Source organism: Coccinella septempunctata, chromosome 4, assembly GCF_907165205.1.
Source record: "Coccinella septempunctata chromosome 4, icCocSept1.1, whole genome shotgun sequence".
NCBI classification, from domain to species: Eukaryota; Metazoa; Arthropoda; class Insecta; order Coleoptera; family Coccinellidae; genus Coccinella; species Coccinella septempunctata.
The window spans coordinates 5,289,355-5,310,253 of NC_058192.1; the positions used below are offsets into that span (position 1 = coordinate 5,289,355).

A 20,899-nucleotide genomic window follows, 5' to 3' on the forward strand; every position below is an offset into this window, starting at 1 on the left:
GTAGTTACAATAAAACAAACAACAAACTGTCAAGCTTTTTGTTGTCAAAGAACGTCAGAAAAACGTCATGTTTTGAAAAATTATTTTAGTTCCCCCAAGTAAAATAAATAAAAATTGAAGAATAAAAGCATATAGATGAAAAAGCGCTAATTTTTCAACTGAGTAATATTCTGCACTCTGATCAAATCATGGCAGATTCAATGCCATCCCCACAAAATACAGGAATGCAGCAGCAGACTACCTCTGTTACAATCGTTGAAACTGAACCGGATCAGGTATGTTGACACATTTATTTTGCCCTCCTATGAAGAACACTGTTTATTTGCATAAACTTATCTGAAGATTACGATTCTTTTGTTCATCAAGTTGTACATTCGCCTTGATTTCAATTACGAACTCGTAATGAATTTTATCAACAAATTTACAATCAAACATTTGCATATTTTGCATAATTCAAAAATAGCAATGATGAAAGGTCATAGCTTTTACTGCAATTCTGCTCACAATATTTTGGGTGGTGTGAGAATCATTGATATGACACGAATAATAGCCGGACCCTTTTGTTCCATGATTTTGGGTGATCTAGGTGCAGAAGTCATTAAAATTGAGAAGCCAGGCTCAGGTGATGAAGCTAGGAAATGGGGGCCACCTTTTATCAACAATACTACAGAAAGTTGCTATTTTGTGGCGGTCAACAGAAATAAAAAAAGTGTCTGTGTCGATTTGAAATCTGCTGAAGGAAAAGAAATCATTTATGATTTAGCGAAATCTGCCGATATCCTTGTAGAAAATTATGTTCCAGGAACATTAGACAATTTGAAACTTGGTTATAATGATTTGAAAAATATTGCCCCTCAACTCATTTATTGTTCCATAAGTGGATATGGATCTAAAGGGCCTTATATGAAACGACCAGGATATGATGTTATTGCCCAATCTGTGGGGGGTCTCCTGAATATCACTGGACCCATTGATGGTGAGCCAGTAAAAGTTGGGGTTGCGGTTACTGATTTAGCAACTGGGTTGTACGCACAAGGAGCCATTTTAGCAGCTTTGATTCACAGAACAAAAACAGGAAAAGGGCAAAAAATTGATTGTGATCTTTTCTCCACACAAATTGCAAGTCTGATTAACATAGGATCAAATTATTTGAATGGTGGTAAAGAAGCCCAAAGATGGGGCACAGCACATGAAAGTTTAGTACCATACCAAATGTTCAAAACTCTTGATGGCTACTTAACAATTGGAGCAGGATCTGATCTTCAGTTCCAAAATCTTTGCAAAAAAATTGGAATGAATGATCTGAGTAGTGATCCAAAATATAAAACAAATGTTTTACGTGTTAAGCATCGAGATGAATTACTGGAAATTTTAGAGAAAGTATTGTGTACAAAGACAAATAAAGAATGGATGGAAATATTTGCTGGAAGTTCCTTTCCTTGTGGACCAGTGAATACATTGAGAGATGTTTTTTCTGATCCTCATTTGAAAGCTATAGATTTGGTGCAAACTCTCAATCATCCTAAAACTGGCGAAATTAAAGTTGTTGGGCCTCCAGTTAAATACAGTGATGGGCTTAATGAAGTCAGATCTCCTCCACCTCTGCTGGGCGAACATACTGAAGATGTTTTGAAAAATTGTTTGAATTATGATGAGGAAAAGATTGATTATTTGAAAAGAAAAAACGTAATTCAGTAATGTTTTTTATTCTACAGAAACATCTGGGCATCGTTCATTAGGAGTAGGTATTAAAAAATGTATGAATATATTTATTCCTGTTGAAAAATTTAAAAAAAAGTACCTTCAGAAAATTCTTATTTTTTATATTATGTATCATTTGTAGAGGAAATATGCATCTGAAATGCCGGGAAAAAATAATTCTATTTCCAAATGTACAATATTTTGAAGAATAATAAAAATATAACATGAACTTTGGTTTTTCTCATATTCTAGTATCAATGTACCAAACACTTATGAATAAATGTAATCTGAAAACAATCTGCTTTCCAAAGGAAACAAAACAGTCCACCTGAAATATTTCGGTTAAGTATTGCGAGTTTAACAGGTTTCATTTCGTTCATAAATTATTTCAGAGTTCTGAAGTGGCAACTTTACGTTTACGTTTAAGAAAGCCAGCAACAGATAAGAAAGTTCAGTGGTCTACTGAAACCGTGGACAATGAGAATATGAACAGAAAGAAATCAAAATGTGAGTTGAAATTTCATTTATATTTACAATTTATGTCATCAGATAGAGCCTTATAAATAACTTAAACTGTTTTGCTATAACATCTTGGATAAACAAAAAAAGAACCAGAATAGTTAATGTTATAGCTAAACATGTTTATTGCTTCATGAAACCTATTTTGATGAAAGTCATATAAGTGTTTCAATAACAAGGCTGTCATGAAGCTGTATCAGAAACCTTCTGTAATATTTGGGTTGTCGGAACACAAAATAGTTTAAAATTTTCAGGTTGTTGTATATACACAAAACCTCGTAGTATAGATGAAGACAGTACTAGCAGTTCTTCATCATCAGATTCCGATGACGAATGCGAACATTGTAAAGGTCATATAAAGAAGAAGAAAACACATCATGATCACAACAATTCAGTGCATACACAGCCAATTAGTAGTTCAGAAAATGAGACTGGTCCTAGTTTAAACGATAATGAAGAAAAAGTTGAGAATTAACTGTTTCGGCTTTATATTGTGATCATTGTATATTATATTAAGAGTTCGAGTTCTAGACCAATTTTTGAATTTTTAGAAAGATTTTAACTGAAATAAATCCGCCAAAGTTTCAACAAGCTCATTTCACTCATTAATTTTGATGCCTGATTTATTGAAAAAGTCAATATTTACACAATTTGATTGAATTAATTTTAGTATTACCAGTCTTAACCAACAATATAATGGCAGTTAAAAGGCTCACATTATGGTATTATTGTTGTTAGAAGAAAACTAATAAAAAAAATTTCTTTGATTTGCCATATTTATTGCTCAAATGTACCTAGTAGTTTTACTTTCTGGATTAGAAGAATCTGCACATGGAGAAATTTATGGAATTGCAATGATTTTTAAGTGATAGGTTATAAGAAAGTTATATAAGCTTATATTTGCAAATGTGTTGTAAAAATTCACGATGAGCACATGTTACTGTCACATTGGGTTGAAATAAATAATCATAAAAATTGGTCCTGTTGGGTATAATTTTTTTTTGTCTACCCTGTTCTTTTATTTTACGATCTACATACCTCTAAAATTAAAAATTTCTTCTAGGGCAGGTAGTCTATAATGATTTTTTTGATAATGCTAAGATGCACAATAAAACCCATGGGAATTTTCTGAAAGTGAATACAAAAATTCATCAACAGTTTGAAATATATTTATTTTCGTACATATAACAGTTCTTTGTATTACAATTCCATTAAATCTAAGTACAAAAATTTGTATAAAATAATAGGATTATGAAATTTGCATTTAAATTTCAAGATATGCAGTATTTCTGTACAACGATAAAATATCTTCATTGTTATCGTTCTTGAATCATGAGTAAAACATTAATCGTTTGCTTGATATGGTAACGATTTATGGACTTTGTTTCTATTCAGATGTGTCCATATTCTTCTAAGAGAGACTCTCCGTAATGGGTTACAACATAGTCGTGGTAGTACATCATTATACAAAGTGGTTGTCCGAGAATGAGTGAGGACCACACGATGAGATTGCCCCATCGTGGTCCAAATCTTTTCTCCACTTTGTTGGCGAAAGACGAGAGTGGTATTTGGGCCATCATACCAGTGAACGCCCAAATTTTATACGTCTTAAGTGGGACACTTACCTGAAATTTAACAAATTATGATTCATCTCACTCCACATATCGATAAACTTACCATGTATTCATGGAAGAAGGCACTCAAGAAGAACACTGATACACCGGCGAGTGACTTGTTGAAACCCATTTCGACTATAGGCAAATATAAATGTCTAACAGCCCATCTGTGTACTGGCAAATTCCAGTTTCTCCAGAATGTATCGATGTTATTTGCATTCCACCAATCCGCGTAGAAGTTTCTATCGGCAAATTGCAATAGTTCACCTATCAGATTCAAGTAGGAATGGAATGTAATGTAAAAGAAAATCAGCCACGTGAGGTGGTTAGGTATCTGCAAAAAAAAACAGTATGAATCGAAAATTTTGAGAGAAGTTGTATGTTTTCTGGATAACCCGCTTACCGCTAGCTTTAAAAGCCGCTCCGTCGTTTGAGTAATATCCATATTGCTGAATGGAATCAAAGAATTGATTATTGACGGAATCATATATTGCTGAATCACGCAGAACACTATCTGAGTGCCGGCGACCACTTCGAAAATCCGTTTTATGAGGAACCTCTTCCTTATTCTCTCCGTTCTTGGAAAATTGAGCTCGTAACATAGCGTTGGTGCACATAAAAAGTAAAACATATCTCTCAGATTGAGGTTGTCTGGATATTGTACCAGTTGCGTTTCCTTGGTTTCTAATTTTTCCGAAGACGAATCTAGGCTGTTGTCTGCAGCTGAAAAAATCGAATATATTAAATTGATAATTCCAGCTATAAGATCCCTCTCTCTAAATGGAGACATCATATAGAGATCTACAATTATCAAGTTGCTTTGATATCTACTTACACCTGGATATCGTACTGAAAGATGCCGAAGATCTCCTCAATGTATTCCTTTTCTTCTGATGAGTGCTACGGCACCACATATTCACTTGAATGTAGGACCACAATTTCAAAAATAAAACTGTATAAAAGGATGTTACAACAGACGCGCCAACTGAAAATATGGAATTAAATAACTAATTTTCGATATAACAACCGTTTCACTTTACCTAAGTTGAATCCCTCTTTCAAATGTATTACTACCATGGGGAGCATAATTAGAACTATTAAATTGAAGATATGGGTAAGCATCCCTAACATGTGCGGTATAATTTCCTGGAAAACAAGGAAGCACTTTCATAAAATCTATCAATGATAAAAATTGAACAAGTTTATGCAAAAAAGTGTATGAAGCATGGAGTCAAATGTTTCATCAATACTTACCACTGACAAACCCTTTTCAACAAGCAGACATGTTGTGATAGGAACTATGGAATCTGAAAATTCAAAATTAGTTTTATTTTCTATATTTTTTTATTCAAGATTCTTACAAAGTATCAAAACAATAGCGGGGTGTCCATTTCCGCCATCGTTCAGACCTGTTAACACGTAAATCCATTGCAGGGGATCCACTCTAATACCGTATCTGCAATTTTACAAAATGAAGGTCAAAAACTCCTCTCAGCATTTCATACCCACTTTATAAAATTTTCTAGTAACAGTCTTACACTTCCCATGGTTAGTAAGAGGAAAGCCCAGTTCACGAATCCCGTGAAATTTTTGAATCCCGACGTCCACGAGAACAGGGAATCTCTTGGTCTGTGACATCTGAAAAGTTCGTACAATATTTATACGAAAGAAAAAATCCGTGAAAGGGTGTTTTGAATGTTCAGTTTTGAAGGAAAACGAAAATTTCCTGACTGAAATGATCACTTTATTTTTCATCTTTTACTGCGTTATTCCGTCCTGATGATTTTTCAGAGCAAATAATGCTGATAGTTGTTATTATTGTGGACACTCAATTGTTTATGCATTATCGCCAAGGTTGCGTTGTCTATTATTCGTCATTTCAAACTCTGAAAAACAGTCAAACTATTCGACAAATTTCAATTGCAAACTTGAATCGTTGATATAAGGTTGAGTAAATTTATATTTCGAATTTCAAAGATTATTCTCATAATAAACCATATAAAAAATTTTCATTATCTCGATTATGCAATTATCAAGTGAATAATTGATAATTTTTTATAATTTAAATGTCGTTTGTTGAGTGAGCTTTTGCACGTATTACACATAATTTCTTGTAGCAATAGCGATACGTAGACATCTATATTTTATTTCTTATATTCAGGTATACTGAATGAATAAATTTCATTATGAGAATCAATTATTCAGCAACCAATGACAAGGTAATGAATTGAATCCTCATCTGAAGTGGACGAAGTTGAATAGGATTTGAACAAGAATAATAATTTTATATTGATCTGGTTCTCCAAACTTTCTTTGGAGCGTCGCCACCTGGGATACCCATCATGATGATGATAATACAAAATCAGCTCCTGCTTTAATGAGAGTTCTGATTCTACAATTACAATTTTTCATACACGAGGTGAAAAACTCCGACGGCTGAAAGAAAACTTAATTTTTGGAAGATGTATCCTATGCAACCAAACTTGCACGCATTAATACTTGGAGTTGCGGACAAGAACGATGAATCATGATATTAGTATTTCTCCTCTAGGTTAATGAATTCCTTATAAGAAAGGTAAAGAATTAAATTTGTCACGCTATAAAGAAGACCCTGCTTATGGTTTTAGGGATATAAATACGATGTGAATGAACCCATTTAGAATTCAACTTGTATCATTTATTATTTCCATGAAAATTAAATGTAAACGAACGAGAAATAGCAGCGATGAGAAATATATGATCGCGGAGATGTTACATCTTCCATTTCTACATGCTTGAAATAATTACTGTGAAATATTTCAATTCGTTTGAATTAAATTCAGTTTTTTCATCGCATTTTCCAAGGAATGATGGTTCAATCAGATATAGATGTATATAGACTATATTCTGAATTACTTACGGCTTATCTGGTTGAGAATATCTGACTTTTTTCTCAACAGCCTGTATTTCTTCTGCACGGGTAACACTTTGGGCCCTCCTGCTCCTTACCCCTTCCTGTTCTCTGGTCATTCTGTGTTGGGATTTTTTTGTTAAATAGAACGTATTAAACACATAACGGAAACAAATCCATTCGTAACTCTCCTAGGACTGTTTATGCGATTCGAGTGTCGGACGTTGTTAAGCTGAATTAGTGGAAGTACAGGGGGCTTACCAAAAATACATGACAACTGCATTCAATATCCCAAATTTGGACAATTCGGTTAGGAAAACGTATGGAAAGGTAGATGGGATGACGCATGTAGTATGAAATCATGTCTCATTTATTCGACTTGGGGATACTAATATGAAAATTGGATAAACGCTGAACATTAGTAATTTAAGTATGGGATACAACTCACAGGCATTGAAAACTCTCGAGTTGAAGTTCTTGTCGGAACGCCCTGATATATTCAGTGTTGCACTGGAGTTATCTTAATTGGTTTATCATATTTAATCTCTCAGTGTGGAACTATGATACTTTGGAGTTGTTATCATCCAGTAGAAATCTGATGGACAACCACGTTTTTACACAAAATTTATTCATTCGATTTTTTAACTCACCGATCTTCGCTTGATTTTAAATTATTTTTGAACGTTGGTTCTCAGAATCTTTTCATCAAGGTCATCCAGGTATTTAAAGAATCATTTTCAAGTTTTTTGTAGTTTTAGGAGAATTTTCGCTCTAAAGCGTTGTAACATGCTTACTATCAGTAATGTTGAATATTTGGAATTTTGGTGTAAGATGACGAACCAGAAATAAATGATAACTTCAAATACAACAAAATTTTATTTAAAAATTATTTCTCCATTACATAGAAATAAAATGATGAAAAATAAAATTATAATACATTTAATGTAAACAGAGAGTTTAAAAAAACAAATCCCTGAACATTTGGACGGCTTCAAATAAGGCTAATAAAAATATAAACAACATATTATAAAATAAGCAATGTCTTAAAGATAAACGTTCATATAAAATGATTAATAAAAGTGATGTGATACTTACAAAACTACACGTATGTAAAGCTGTAGCAAAAACTCAATATACAATTCTGTCCTAAGACTATATGCAGTTTAATTTTCATTGTACAGTATTTATACAGAAAAGGCTTTTCATAATACTCTCGTACACGCGTAATTGACATGTCTCTTAACGATAATGAAGATAATATGATAGGCTTTATATATAATAATAAATGGAAAAGTCCTTTTATATTTTGCATTGAATTACGCTGACTCTAAATATAATACCGAATATTAAAACAATTCTTCAACACAATATTTTGAAAAAAAAATACAAGTACATATTTATATAGATTCCAACTTTGGTTCACATAATATAAAATAGATAATATTCTATATGAACAAAAGTTCGGAGTTGATCTCAAAATTGTGCAGGGTTAATTTTGCAAAGATAGATTTCTACTTAAAACTAAATAGTAGCACCAAACAGTTATGAAATTCGGTTATCTACTATACCTAAACCTAAATACTCGCTTGCTTCCATAAGTTCCATGAATGAATATTAACTCGAAAGAAAGTTAATTTTCAAAACACAATTATAAAATATAGTACAATAATATAAAATTATTTATAGCATGTGATACTTCCATATAATAATCGACTGTTAAGATTTCTTCGATGTGATTAATTTGTACTATGCTGCATAACACTAATAAATCATTTTATTGCAAATTTTTACTAGACAACTTATATAGTACAATAACTCAATGAAATCAACAAAGATACCTTAAAAAATATACAATACTAATGTTAATATGTACAATCATGTCCGGGAAATCTTCTGTAAGATACCCAAACACGATATTTAGCTGCTTTCAGAGTTTCTGTTTGCTATGGAATAGCCAATATGTACAAATATACTATCCCATAGAATTTACAACTTAAAAATAAGCAAAAAATTAAGATTTTCAATACAACTAGTCTATTAAATGAACCTCTCAGTGTCAAAAATAATATTATAAACTTCTACCCTAATATCGCACAACTATAAACTTCATTTATAGCATATTCAACTATATTTTTTGAGAATTATATGGTTAAATAAGATTTCGAACTCGAAATATTTCAACAACGTTTGATTCGAAAGAAAAAACCGTTAAAAAACTTGAAAAGAATATTAATACTAAAACTCCATCATTTTCGATGAATTCATATCAAAATATCTAAGCACATTCATAAGGCAGTTAATTTAATACTGTGTAAAATCATACAAAAAGCATATATCACTTTTAAATCCTCTCTTTAATATTTTATACAATAAATCTATATTCTAACCGAAAATATCTGATCCAGAAGCGTCTTAGCGAAGGCAAACTTGCGTAGCTCATGTAAAAAGGAAAGCAAAAGGGTACCCATTTCCGAAAGAAAAATTTCATGTGAGACTCGAAGTTTTAATAAATCCAATTGACCGGGACCCACTGATGTTCCGTTGTCAACGTATCCAAAGCTTCTACGATCTGCCGGAATGTAACATCGAAATCGTTATTAACAACCACCTGGTTTATGTATTTATCGTAAGTCCTCTGCATGCTTGCACTCTCCTCCAGCGACCTCCTCAAATCTTCCTCCTGAATTTCAGATTGGAAAACTCACTAACAAACCCAAATACTTACGAGGAAACTTACCTCATATAATGACGCCAACGACTCCAATGTTCTAGCTCTCCTCGAACTGTATCTAATCGAAGACTGTCGGTCAAACTGTGAAAAAACGTAGGATCATAGAAAAATGGGCCAAAAATGTTCATAAAAATATATACAAATAACAGACCCAAGACTTTTATGAAATATAACGTTGAAAATTTCACGTACCGATAAGTTCCTGGTCGACAAGTTCCTCGTTGATAAATTTCGACTAGAATATCTCAAGCTATTGGTGCTTCTGCCTATGGTTGCGGCATCGTAAAGCGTCTTCAGCTGCTCCATACCAGGGGCAGCTATGAAAATCACGTAGGGCAGAAATTCCGAACTGTTATGCAAGATTTTCAGGGCTAGAGGACTGCAATCGAGGATACACATTTTACCCTGAAAAAAGTTCAATTCAATCATATTTTTTATAAGTAGTTTTTAAGGGAGAGTTGGACGTTTTTTTCACTTACCTGCTTGATAACGTCTCTGATCGAATCCAAGTGGGTTCCATAGAGATGACCATTGTGTTCTCCATATTCTAAGAATTTGTTGTTCTTGATATCTTCTTCCATTGTTTCTCTATCTATGAACCAGTAGCTTTGACCATTCTCTTCCAACACTCTGGGAGGCCGTGAAGTGTCTGACAAATAGAATTAATTGAAAAAATAGCACACGTTATCCTTGTTTATATGACCCACAAACAAGGATATTATCACTCTTTTTCAAATGATGAAAAGCATGTTATATCAAAACTTTCATTTTCCAAATAATAAATTTTATGAAAAATGAAAAGGAAGAAAGATTTTCGCAACTAATTTCTTGGAAATTCCTTGAAGAACGTCGGGGACAGTGAACATTTTCAGAGGACAAATACAGGATCGAGAAATGCGAAAAATGTTCAGGGGAAAATAGAGTAGGTAGATTTCAGCTATAAAAGCGGATTTCATTACGTAGCAATTTCCGGTGAATTAAAAAGGCATAAACATTGATCTATGAATTAAAAAGGCTGTGCTTGGATTCTGAATGAGTTCTATTCATGCCAGCAGTCATAAGAGGATTTCTGTAAGAGATTGCTTGTATTCCTCACTAATAATTAGAGGATAAAGTGATTACACAATTCATTTTGTTATTTTTATGGAACTAGGAAAAGTTTCAATTCATCAGATATGAAATCAGTGTCGTAGAAACCAGAAAACTGAGAGGAATGAAATTGAGCATACATTCTATGGGAGTGAGAATAAACCAATCGAAAAAAATACTGGTGGTACCCAGTTTTAGGAATTAAACTTTTTCGTACAAGAAGTGTTCTATGGAAAAGAAGTAAGGTTTTTCCACTGGTGATAAAACTTAAGTATCAACTTACGTGGTATAACGCCTCCAAATTTGTCCGGGTCACTGTTTATCAGTCTATTTTTCAACGTCCTCTTCCCCACACCCTGAGCACCAATCAAACACAACGTCTTTCTTTTGAAAGGCGGCATTCGCGTCACTTCCTCGTACAACAGAAGATCGGCCTTGTCGAAATCTCCGTTGCTCTTCGACTTATATATGATCTTCTTCTTCTTCTTGGATATCCTGGCGCCGCAGATGCTGATCTTGTGCACGAAATCCGCCTCTGGAGGTACGAAGGCCTTCCTCCTCTCCTCCAACTCCAAGGAGGGGATGAGACCGGTGGAACCATTACCATCGACCTTCTTCGCCTGCCACCAGTTGGGGTCTCTTTGGTCGACGATCTGGAGGATGTCTCCCCTCTCGAATGGCAGACCTATCTCTTTGCAGGGCAGAAGGGTGTCCTCTTGGGGGTCATACTCGAAGAGGGCTCTCATGAAACACTGCGAAAAGAAGGGGTAGGTTTAGGTGAAAGAGGCTGCAAGTCTCCAAATTGCAATAGAAAAAAAAATTCATCATTGAAGCACCCAAGACTTCCAGCGTTTTTGATCTACATTTCACTGTAGTAGAGAACCAAAACGTTGCTCATTGGTTAACAGAATCATCGCTAAACGTATTTTATGATGATTGGTCTCTTAGAAGATGACATTCTAGCAAATGCTGATCAAGGGTGTCAATAAGGAGAGGTAGAAGGGCAAGAAAGTAACCAGAATTGGAAGCAAGTCAAGTAACCTCTGTATTTCCAATGCCAATATGTCTACATTGATGTTTGTCCAACCATCAAAGTTATTCAGGAGTAAGTACATACCGTGGATCTCTTGAGAGTGCCATTTTTATAGCCGTTCGAGTTAACCAAGGCAGCGTGAGTTTCTGGGCTGCTTTGGCCAACTTTCAGCGTGACTGATTCGTTGCTCTTTGCTATTTCACTCTGGAGATCTTCAGGTGTTTTCACTGGTATTCCGTTCACTTCTAAAATAACATCTCCTACGTGCAGCAGGCCTTGCTTTTCTATCATGCCACCTTCGATAATCCTCGCTATGACCAGATTTTCATTCTCGTTCACTTGTATCTGAAAGAAATGAGGAAAATAGCAGTTTTTAGGTGGAAAAGAGAATTTTGATGTTGTCATTCCAGCTTCTTTTGTATCACGAATATAAGAATCTGAGATATTTTTCAAGCGCTCTTTTCTGTCTAAATGTGAGATCACATATTGAGATAAAACTTCTAGGAGAAAGAATACAGATTCGTATCAACCAACCGTTAAGCCAAGTGGTTCGTTCCCCTTCTTCCTAATTCCCACCATTCGCATCATCTCTCCTGTGATTTCCTTGATTTCCGATGGAGTTTCTACTTTAACATCTACGGGTTCCTGTTTTCTGTTACTCCTGTCTGGATCTGATAGGCATTTCGCTACATCATCGTGTATTTCTAGGAGGGCTTTGAAGTGCGGCTTGCCGAGTAAAGCGGACAATTCTCTTGCTTCTCGAGTCCTGGAAATGTTACATCGGATCAGGAGCTCCTTGAACAGGTCCTTGGTATCTGTCGATACTGGCTTCGGGAGACAAGGGGGCTCCTCTAGTCGATCTTGTACCTGAAAACGGTATTGAGATGCGTTTTTATGTGGAAAATCGACCAGTTTCTTGTATTGACGTATCGGAAAATTGCTTTGATTGATATTTTTCCTTATGCAAGTTTTATATTGTGTCACGGGGTTCTAATTATCTTTTTTGTAAATATTTCACTGAGAACCAATACTCCATGTGAACTTTCATTGCCTTATGCACTTTCATGCATTCTTCCTATGTTTCGCGCGAATTCATTTTATAGAATGAATGTACCTAAGTAACATGAATCGATGACCTACATTAAGTTTTCATTACGATGTAGCGTTAGTCATTGCAGTTTATAGTGACCTCACAGGAGTACAATGAACGCGACAAGATTGTGTGGCTGCTCCTACATGTAATCAGATATATACCCAGTGACATTTGAAGTGAAACACCCGGAAGGGATGATTTCTTCATCCCAAAAACTTCATCAACTTGTTATCCAAAAAATGAGTGCTTGTGGCACTTTGTTTCTTCACAAAAAATATGAGATGAAATTTTGTTTTCGCAAAAATCATCACAATAACCCATCGACAAAGACTGACATTCAAAGTTCGCTATAATTTTAATCCAAGAACGTTTCATGGAAATGTTCCTTCCCAAACTTTTTTCTATTTTTGGATAGTTCACATAGGAAAAATAAGTCGAACAATCGTATCATTTTTTTAACTTCCGATTAAAAACCATATTCCCTTATGAATTAGTCATTCTATTATGTGGAGGATACCTGGTGTGGGAACCGAGACTAGGGCAACAAACGAAAATCGCTTCGTTATCATATAAAATAATAACAAACAAACGAAAAGACAATGCTGACTTTTCACAACATAACCTTGGAACTTCCTCGGATTTAGCAATTATCCAATTATAAAGAATAGTGAACAATAACTTGTTTATTATCAAATGCAGGCCGATCATATTTCGGATAATCATATCCAAAATAATTGCAGACAATGAATCATTGCTGGAGCAGAGTTCAAAACCGTCAGTAATAGTATCTGCTCACTGCAAGTGAATGAAAGAGGTTTAGCGGGAGGTGTTACAGATCCAAAAACAAATTTCCAGGAAGGCGATAAGTTATTCCTGGAAGGAAGTGAAAATATTCTTCAACAGCTGTTGGAAAACAGTCCAGGAAATTATTCATAAGAGAATGAATCAATTTCAAAGAAGCTAATTGGTGTTATGTCCATGGATGACTCGGAAGTCTCGAAAAATTTGGAAGAATTAAGACTTCCTGAGAGTGTAGAAATTCAATTAAATTAATCCTCAATGAGGATACTTCAAACGAAAATTTTTCTATTTGGACATATATAGAAATACCAAACGATTTGGATATCAGTCAATCGATTCAAGATTGACAGATATCCACAGAAGACAGAGAATTCCGCATTTCTACTCTCTGCACATTGTACCTTAGAGAGAAGCAATTGGCAAGAAACTTTACATCTCAACATGCTCATCATGCATGCAGAGAGATGCATATGTGCATTATCGAATTGACCTAAACTATTAATAACATAAAACTAACGGATTGGAATCAAAAACGTGAGTGTAACCAACTGATAACAAAAAATAGAAAATGATGATAAAAATGATGAATGTACGTCAAAAAAGTTTTATTCATGAATACAAATATTTCGTGTAATGATATGATAAACGTGCGAAATATAATCAAACATCGTGCTTGGGTTTTTTCCACCACGCTATCCAGGCAGCTATAGCACGAATCAGTTGGTCTACTGTGGTCACTCATTAATTGAATAAAATGACTCAGAATGAATGAATTCAAGCTCTATATACGTGCAGAGGTGAAGCAAATTGTTTCAACTACATTCAAGACGGCACTTGAACGTCTATTAACGCTAATTATCGGTATTTGGGAGCCCTCAAAGAACGATTAACTCGATGATTCGTATGAGGTAGATAATATTTTCTACTCATTCTGAAATTAAGGCATTTTCTAGAGTTCTAAGATCATTTGAAATCGAATTTGTGTAATGAAGTTATTGGAAAACTCGAAATTTTCTCATTTTGCAAATTACAATCATTTCTACGGGTTCAGAAACGTAAGGTTCTTGAAATTTTAATAAGAATTGAGGAAGCATCAATAAGAATGACAATCGAGTTCAAAATTCTTTGATATTCTTAGTAAAGAGCGACAAGAAATAATTCTTAGCCGCCTGAAAAGGGATTATACAATTTTTCACGAGAAAACGAAATATTTGGAGCTTTCTGTATTGACTACTAAGTATGTTAAAATTGTGAAATGAAGAAGAACTTTTCGAATTGAATCTAAAAATACCTGAACTTATTCTAGAGGTAAAATATAATAATGGAATGAACCATGAAGAAGTAGACATAGCAAAAAGAAACTTTGTTAACATATTATAATACAGTAGAAAGAGATATGAAATGATGAATCTGAATCCACCTTACCAATTCACAAACAACAAACTTTCTAATTATAGGTACCTAAAAGCGTTCCCGAATAAAGAAAAACGTTTGTACCACAAAACTTTCGGTGAGGCAAATATCAAGATTTCCAATTTATGATTAAAAAATAATTCAAGAGAAAAATTCCCGCGATGTGTACAACAACGCTGGAAAAATTCTATTCGGGCACGCTTGTTTGTAGATGCTTCTCATGAACTCCCATCACCAACACCTTTACAGGTGTGGCCCGGAGCAGAAAAGAGGAAACCATGATTCACAAGAATAAACTCATCAGGAATTCGCTAGGGAAAAACCTCCCCGAGCACCCAATAGAAAAATGATAATTTTCCACATATTCACCTGTTATCGAAAATTTAAATCTCCAAAATGGTAATAGAACCAGAATGACGTCACTTCGCGAACAGGTTGACCACTCGACAACACCAGAAATTGATCGCAAATCGAAAATAACGGGTTGGATTTGTTCGTCGAACTGTGCAAACCTGAAGGGTTCCGCTTATGCCCGATCGATGGACTAGAAAAAGTTACGTTACAAACAAAAGGTACACTGCGGACTATTTAATAGGAGTGATTAGCTTTGATACGTGCTTCGCAACGGTTGCTTGTACCAATGGGTTCTAGAATTGTGATGTGTGAAAGGTGGAAACTGGAAACAAAGGTTTCGATGGTAGGGGGGCGTAGGTAGTGACTTTAAAGTCGGAATAGATAGCGGGGGACAGGTACGCTCAACGTCCTGACCTGATGTGGATAACGACAGGTGTCTAGGGTATCATCCCCAGGATATTTTATCCGTATCTCCCTATCGAAAAATGTTGAATTTTCAAGAATGTGTCCTGTCTTAGTCATATGATTAATCCTGGTTCAAATTCAACAGGTTTTATGAACATACAGTTAACCAGGGACAACCAGAACGACTAGATTAGAAGAATGTAGGCTTTATCTTTTATTTACTCATCTCTTACAGTGTAGAAACGGCTTTATGATAGCTGACTACCAGAGATACTCTACAAAGCTGGACAGAACAAGCTATGAGCCCCCTTCTGACGTGAGAATGCTGTAATACTAAGTATAGAACAACTGGCCTAAGGGTGCCAGACATTACGGTATTCAAGAAAAATGAAAATCTCATAGGAAATAGGCACACGAACGCGTGTGTGGCGACTCCCCACAAGTGGCGTTTCTGTCAGTATAACAGGTTTCTACTAAGGTATAAAGAGTCATCCGCTTACCTGTCGACAGGTGGCGTACTACCCTGTATAGGCCTCGATACAACCCGTCCGTTTGTATAAGATGGGCTTCTCAACGAACTGAGAAATCTCTAACCTCATAAGCTCAATAAAATGTGTAGTTCCTTACCTATAAATGATAAAAACGACTCACCTTGACTATGTTCTTCAATATTGGACTATCCATCAAGCCTTTCAAAAAAATCAAATCATTGTCAGCCATTCTATCGGAACAGTTCGATTCGCCCAAGTTCTTTCTGACATGGTCGAGGGCATCTGCAAAAATCCTCTTTGTTGAATGACATAACAACTTATATTTTCGTTTCATTACTTTCAACAATAGATCAACAGTATATATTTTTCTCGAAAAATATTAATAAAATAAATGAGGCAGACAGTTTTTGATCGATAAAATATTGAAGACATAGTTAATCTTGGTTACTTCTTCAAGTGGTTCTCGGGTGATATCACAGAAATCACCAAGATATCTTACACTTGAAACTTTTTTTAATCCTAAGACAGATGAGTCGATTCATTTATATCTATCACCAAATTTATCGATTTTCCTCGAACTTGATGTAAAGCCTGAAATAAATCCAATTCGCTAAGATTCAAAATAAACCCACTTTGAAAGACGAGGAATAAATCACTCAATGGAACATCTAGATAGATTCGATTGACGTCACGGATAATTTACAGCGATTTAAAAACGATTTCTATTACATCATGATGAGGGAGTGACGAAAAATAATTGAGATGAGATCTTTGAAATAAGTATTCCAATCGGAGCGCCGAGATACATTTTGGAATGAAAAGGTGATATAAATATGTCGAAATTTCAGATCAATCTATGCCAATACAGATTTATTGCATCTTGAAAATAAGCGTTGCCTTCGTCGGAATTCCTCGTAATATTAAATTCTCGGATGCAAAAGCTTACAAGAGACGGAAAATCAAGAAAAGAAAAAAATCTTTGCCATGACCGTTTCATTGAAGGAACTGATGCTAGTTTTTTCTGTAAGCCAAAGAGGCTGAGTTATATGCGTGACGAAACAATTCTGAAACAGCATTTTGACATCAAACCAGTTTTTGAGAAATAATTTCGAAACCTTCAAGATTTGTTTGAACATGCTGAAATAACCTTTGGAAAAGGTGTAGAATTGAAAAGCTGAAATGGGAAATTGCTGGTTTAGATATCTGCAGAGAATCTATAGTAGAGATTTCATTTCGCAAAACATTTGAGATTGAAGTACTAATTTTTTTTAATGGAAATAATGATCCGAAAATTGGAAGAACACCAGAATTTCCCAAAAATTTTTCTTCTTCTTCGACGATAACTCACCATCTTCGATCTCGTGATCATTTACGTCTAATAACTTCCCTTTTTCTCCAGATAAGTCTTCCTTACTAATCCACCCCATGTTTAAACCTAACATCTCACGCCACTCGTTTCTCTAAACAGGTGAGATAATCAAGGATTGAACATTTGTTTTAGGAACGATCGATCTAGTTTTATAGACGTCGCGACGTCTCTAGGTAGCGTCCGCCGACATGACTGAACGTATTCTGCCTCTCCTAGTTTCGTTGCTATAGATACATGTGCTCCAGATTTGACGCTTGTTCTTTGAAATCATTGGATCGACGCCTAGCGCCGCGACGTCAGATTAAACGCCTACTCGCGAAAATTGCAGTTTCGTGACGTCACATTTAGTGACGTCTTGGTTTTTGAACGTCACAGATTACTTCTGCGTCTAGTCTCGACTCCACCTTTATCAGAAGGACTCAAAAAAAAAAATCAATTAACGGAGGGGACTCAAAATTAAAATTAACAAAAGAATTTATATACGTAAGAATCATTCATATTGAAGGGATAATTTCAGGATTTCTAGGAAATGAATTTTTAATTTTTCTTGTTTGAATACGTTCGATAAGGGTTTTCAAGCAGGAGATAATTTTTTTGCATTCAAAAATATCAACACTTGAATTGTATTCAAAATATGCCTACCTATTCCTTTCTTCATAAATGAACCAATTTATAGTCCATGGGTAAATATTTGTGAGTATTCTTGAACAACCTTCCCCATTCGAGTAGGCTACACCTTCATTTTAAATACATATATAATATTGTTCATATGAAATATAGTAATAACACTATCTCAAAATACCTTATTATTCACCCCTTTCTAGGTTATGAAAATAATCGATATTTATTTATTAATAGCATTTTCAAACATGCAATTCTCTATCTAGTTCATGAACAAAGGAAGACGCAGTTAGCAATGTGCTCATATACAAGCAATATACAAAAAATAGATTATTATTTGCAAAATACCAATATTTCTTGTGTTCGCATTTGAATTGATATCATGTTTCACCATCTTCCAGTGGAAATTAGCATAAATATTCCACAAAATATCGAAGAAGGTATAGCATAGCTATACAGCTACGGAATTTTGAATTCGGTGCTGTGCGGTCAAAGCTATAGAGATATATCTCTGTTTTGCGATGCTTGAACGTAGTGCTCAGCTTTTTCAGTATCATTTCCTAACTTTTCCTCAAAATCATTAAATATTTGGGGCATCGGATTTGGCCAGAATTGATTGTATTTATCTAATAGAAGTTTATTTGGCTGGAGGTTCATGTAAATGGCATGTTAGCTTTTTCCCGCCACTATTTGAATTATATGATGGTACAAGCTAAGCACTGTTCTATGTGTTCTATGCTAAGCACTAGTTTAGAAACTAAGCGTATGGTCCGTATATACATTTTGGTTTCTTCTGGTTAGTAAGTGGGCGGTCCGTAAATGTCGAATTCCTGACAATTCAGTTCAATATCTGTCACCAGAGTAACCGCTCTGGTAACTTTCGGCAAAGAGGAACAAGAGATTTCACTCTACTATTATGACGCTGCGTGTTACTTTGACCTTGAGCAGAAATGGGCGGAGTCCCTTATGTCAAATTCGAAATATTCAAACATAACCTAGCAGACGGAACAGATTATTATTTTCTGAATTTTAAATTATCACGAACTATCCTCTAGAAACATTGATATTGTCAGTATGATTGTCTGTTGAATTATGAAGAAAATGATTGAAACTCTTACGAATCGAAGCCATTCCAACCTTCTAACCTCACAAAAATTGTGGACGACATTACAAGTGAAATTCCTCACTCGAAGAATTTAATGCTAATTCAATGTACGTATATTAACTAAAATAACAATAATATTCCTAATTATATGATTTATTTGTTTTATTTACGTACACAACACCTGTTAATCCTCCACAATTCTATTTTGATATCTATCTGACAGCGGGTTGGAGTGGCCTATTTATCGATATTATTCATAAATTCATAAATTATTCTTCATTCTAATGAAAATATTGGATTACGAAAACACTTTTAACCAAGAATTATTTGCTTTCAATTTGACAATCAAAACACGAGACCAGCTGATTCTGTTCGACTGAATCTTCAATCTGATTGGCCATTCGAAATTCCTGCGATCTGATTGGCTCCCTCGAAACTAAAAGGCAAGTGGGAAATTGGTCCGGGGCAAAGCATTGCAAGGTCGCCCCACCATCGACATAGACTCGGGAACTAAATTCGAGGAGTGAAATCTCTTGTTCCTCTTTGCTTTCGGTTACCAAATGTGTATATACGGACCATACGCTAAGAACATGAACTTACAAAGCCACACTCAATAATTTTTAGAGTAATGATACTCAAAATTTCTCGCAGTACTCATTTCATATAGGCAAATGTGGATTTTCGTTTATTTTATAACGTGCGTTCAAAAAAATTCGTCGTCAAGTAGGCTATGGAATTTTGAACGTCGATATTTCGTGTCTAAACGTAATTCTTAGCTCGTGCTTTACTATTTCCCAGGTGAACTGTCATTTTAGCATTTTGGGTTGTTGTTGAATTAAAATTATCGGCAAATTATAAAGATGGTTTTTACGGACGTGTGAAAGACTTTTACTATTGAATTCTACTTCAAAATTGGAAAGAAAATTGAAGGAAAATGGAAATATTCTGTTCCGGCGACTTCATTGAAGCCTATGTTGCTGTTGATTATTAAGAATGAATTTTTCCATTGTACTGTTTTGCGATGTGTTGATGAAACAGGTATGTTCAAACAAAAAAGGAGTGGTATACCAAATAAGAAAACTCTAGAGTTCAGTTATAATGAAAACATGGTGACAGAAGCTCGACAAACCTCTCTTCATATTTTATCTCAAGTGGATGGAGTATCCGTTGGCTTTTCCCCCCCTTTTAAAAAAAAAGATATCCATTTGTTTCCATAAAGATTGACATGTTATCAGAAAACTGAAAAGGTTGTGATTACCTAACCTTGTAGCATCCGAGAAAAATTGGAGTTCAGTATCATACTGAACTGATGCATACTGACAGTATGCTTCAGTCAAAGACAAAATGTGGACCTACTTTCTTTTATGGAACTTCAATAGCAGAACGTTATGAAGGAGAAAGCATCATGCCTTTTTATAGCTGAATTGAATTTTAATAAATTGTCCAATAGCTATTTTCATGTAATTCAGTTCTTTTAGTTTAGTCATGGATTTTCAGTAATGACTGAATCAATTCGATATTTATAGAGAATTAATAAACATATTATTGAGAATCTTACTGTGATTTATTCATATGACTGAAGTAACTAGAACCTTCTTACAAAAAAACATACTACCACGATCAATTCAAGATTCATGTCTCTTACGTATGAAAATAGTGGACGGTTAA

General features: G+C 34.7%; 4 protein-coding genes across 5 annotated transcripts; 2 read left to right on the forward strand and 2 right to left on the reverse strand.

The window, feature by feature from the left end:
- The first annotated feature begins 31 nt into the window (after window positions 1–31).
- On the forward strand, window positions 32–3,198 carry LOC123312601 (E3 ubiquitin-protein ligase PPP1R11-like). The gene is made up of 3 exons (XM_044897116.1): window positions 32–275; window positions 2,094–2,208; window positions 2,475–3,198. The coding sequence occupies exons 1-3, from the start codon at window positions 189–191 to the stop codon at window positions 2,693–2,695; spliced, it is 423 nt and encodes a 140-aa protein (XP_044753051.1). The 5' UTR covers window positions 32–188; the 3' UTR covers window positions 2,696–3,198.
- Window positions 282–1,889, forward strand: LOC123312600 (succinate--hydroxymethylglutarate CoA-transferase). The gene has a single exon (XM_044897115.1). It carries the CDS (start codon window positions 403–405, stop codon window positions 1,696–1,698), a length of 1,296 nt encoding a protein of 431 aa, XP_044753050.1. The 5' UTR covers window positions 282–402; the 3' UTR covers window positions 1,699–1,889.
- A 175-nt stretch (window positions 3,199–3,373) lies between the features above and the next one.
- On the reverse strand, window positions 3,374–6,947 carry LOC123312599 (diacylglycerol O-acyltransferase 1). The gene is made up of 9 exons (XM_044897114.1): window positions 6,736–6,947; window positions 5,346–5,474; window positions 5,198–5,292; window positions 5,091–5,143; window positions 4,877–4,982; window positions 4,672–4,821; window positions 4,240–4,559; window positions 3,898–4,170; window positions 3,374–3,845 (listed from the first exon to the last, which is right to left on the reverse strand). The coding sequence occupies exons 1-9, from the start codon at window positions 6,843–6,845 to the stop codon at window positions 3,612–3,614; spliced, it is 1,470 nt and encodes a 489-aa protein (XP_044753049.1). The 5' UTR covers window positions 6,846–6,947; the 3' UTR covers window positions 3,374–3,611.
- A 636-nt stretch (window positions 6,948–7,583) lies between these two features.
- LOC123312598 (protein PALS2) lies at window positions 7,584–18,178 on the reverse strand. 2 transcript variants are annotated; one of them, XM_044897113.1, is made up of 9 exons: window positions 18,148–18,178; window positions 16,297–16,418; window positions 12,114–12,446; window positions 11,664–11,924; window positions 10,830–11,298; window positions 9,937–10,106; window positions 9,650–9,862; window positions 9,464–9,538; window positions 7,584–9,406 (listed from the first exon to the last, which is right to left on the reverse strand). In XM_044897113.1, the coding sequence occupies exons 1-9, from the start codon at window positions 18,161–18,163 to the stop codon at window positions 9,230–9,232; spliced, it is 1,836 nt and encodes a 611-aa protein (XP_044753048.1). In that variant the 5' UTR covers window positions 18,164–18,178; the 3' UTR covers window positions 7,584–9,229. The 2 variants fall into 2 exon arrangements, with proteins under 2 accessions (XP_044753048.1, XP_044753047.1); XM_044897112.1 differs by lacking the exon at window positions 18,148–18,178 and adding an exon at window positions 17,485–17,694.
- Between the last annotated feature and the right edge of the window lie 2,721 nt (window positions 18,179–20,899).

Bases quoted from the DNA above. Each gene is read 5' to 3' on its own strand.
- LOC123312601 (XM_044897116.1), top strand. From the start codon at position 189: ATGGCAGATTCAATGCCATCCCCACAAAATACAGGAATGCAGCAGCAG. The intron at 276-2,093 runs GTATGTTGACAC...AAATTATTTCAG, and splicing joins TTGAAACTGAACCGGATCAG to AGTTCTGAAGTGGCAACTTT. The intron at 2,209-2,474 runs GTGAGTTGAAAT...TAAAATTTTCAG, and splicing joins GAACAGAAAGAAATCAAAAT to GTTGTTGTATATACACAAAA.
- LOC123312600 (XM_044897115.1), top strand. From the start codon at position 403: ATGAATTTTATCAACAAATTTACAATCAAACATTTGCATATTTTGCAT.
- LOC123312599 (XM_044897114.1), bottom strand. From the start codon at position 6,845: ATGACCAGAGAACAGGAAGGGGTAAGGAGCAGGAGGGCCCAAAGTGTT. The intron at 5,293-5,345 runs GTGGGTATGAAA...GTAAAATTGCAG, and splicing joins TTACTAGAAAATTTTATAAA to ATACGGTATTAGAGTGGATC. The intron at 4,560-4,671 runs GTAAGTAGATAT...CGATTTTTTCAG, and splicing joins TTTCAGTACGATATCCAGGT to CTGCAGACAACAGCCTAGAT.
- LOC123312598 (XM_044897112.1), bottom strand. From the start codon at position 17,578: ATGTTAGGTTTAAACATGGGGTGGATTAGTAAGGAAGACTTATCTGGA. The intron at 10,107-10,829 runs GTAAGTTGATAC...TCTATTTGTCAG, and splicing joins ATTTGGAGGCGTTATACCAC to ACACTTCACGGCCTCCCAGA. The intron at 9,539-9,649 runs GTACGTGAAATT...GTTTTTTCACAG, and splicing joins TGTCGACCAGGAACTTATCG to TTTGACCGACAGTCTTCGAT.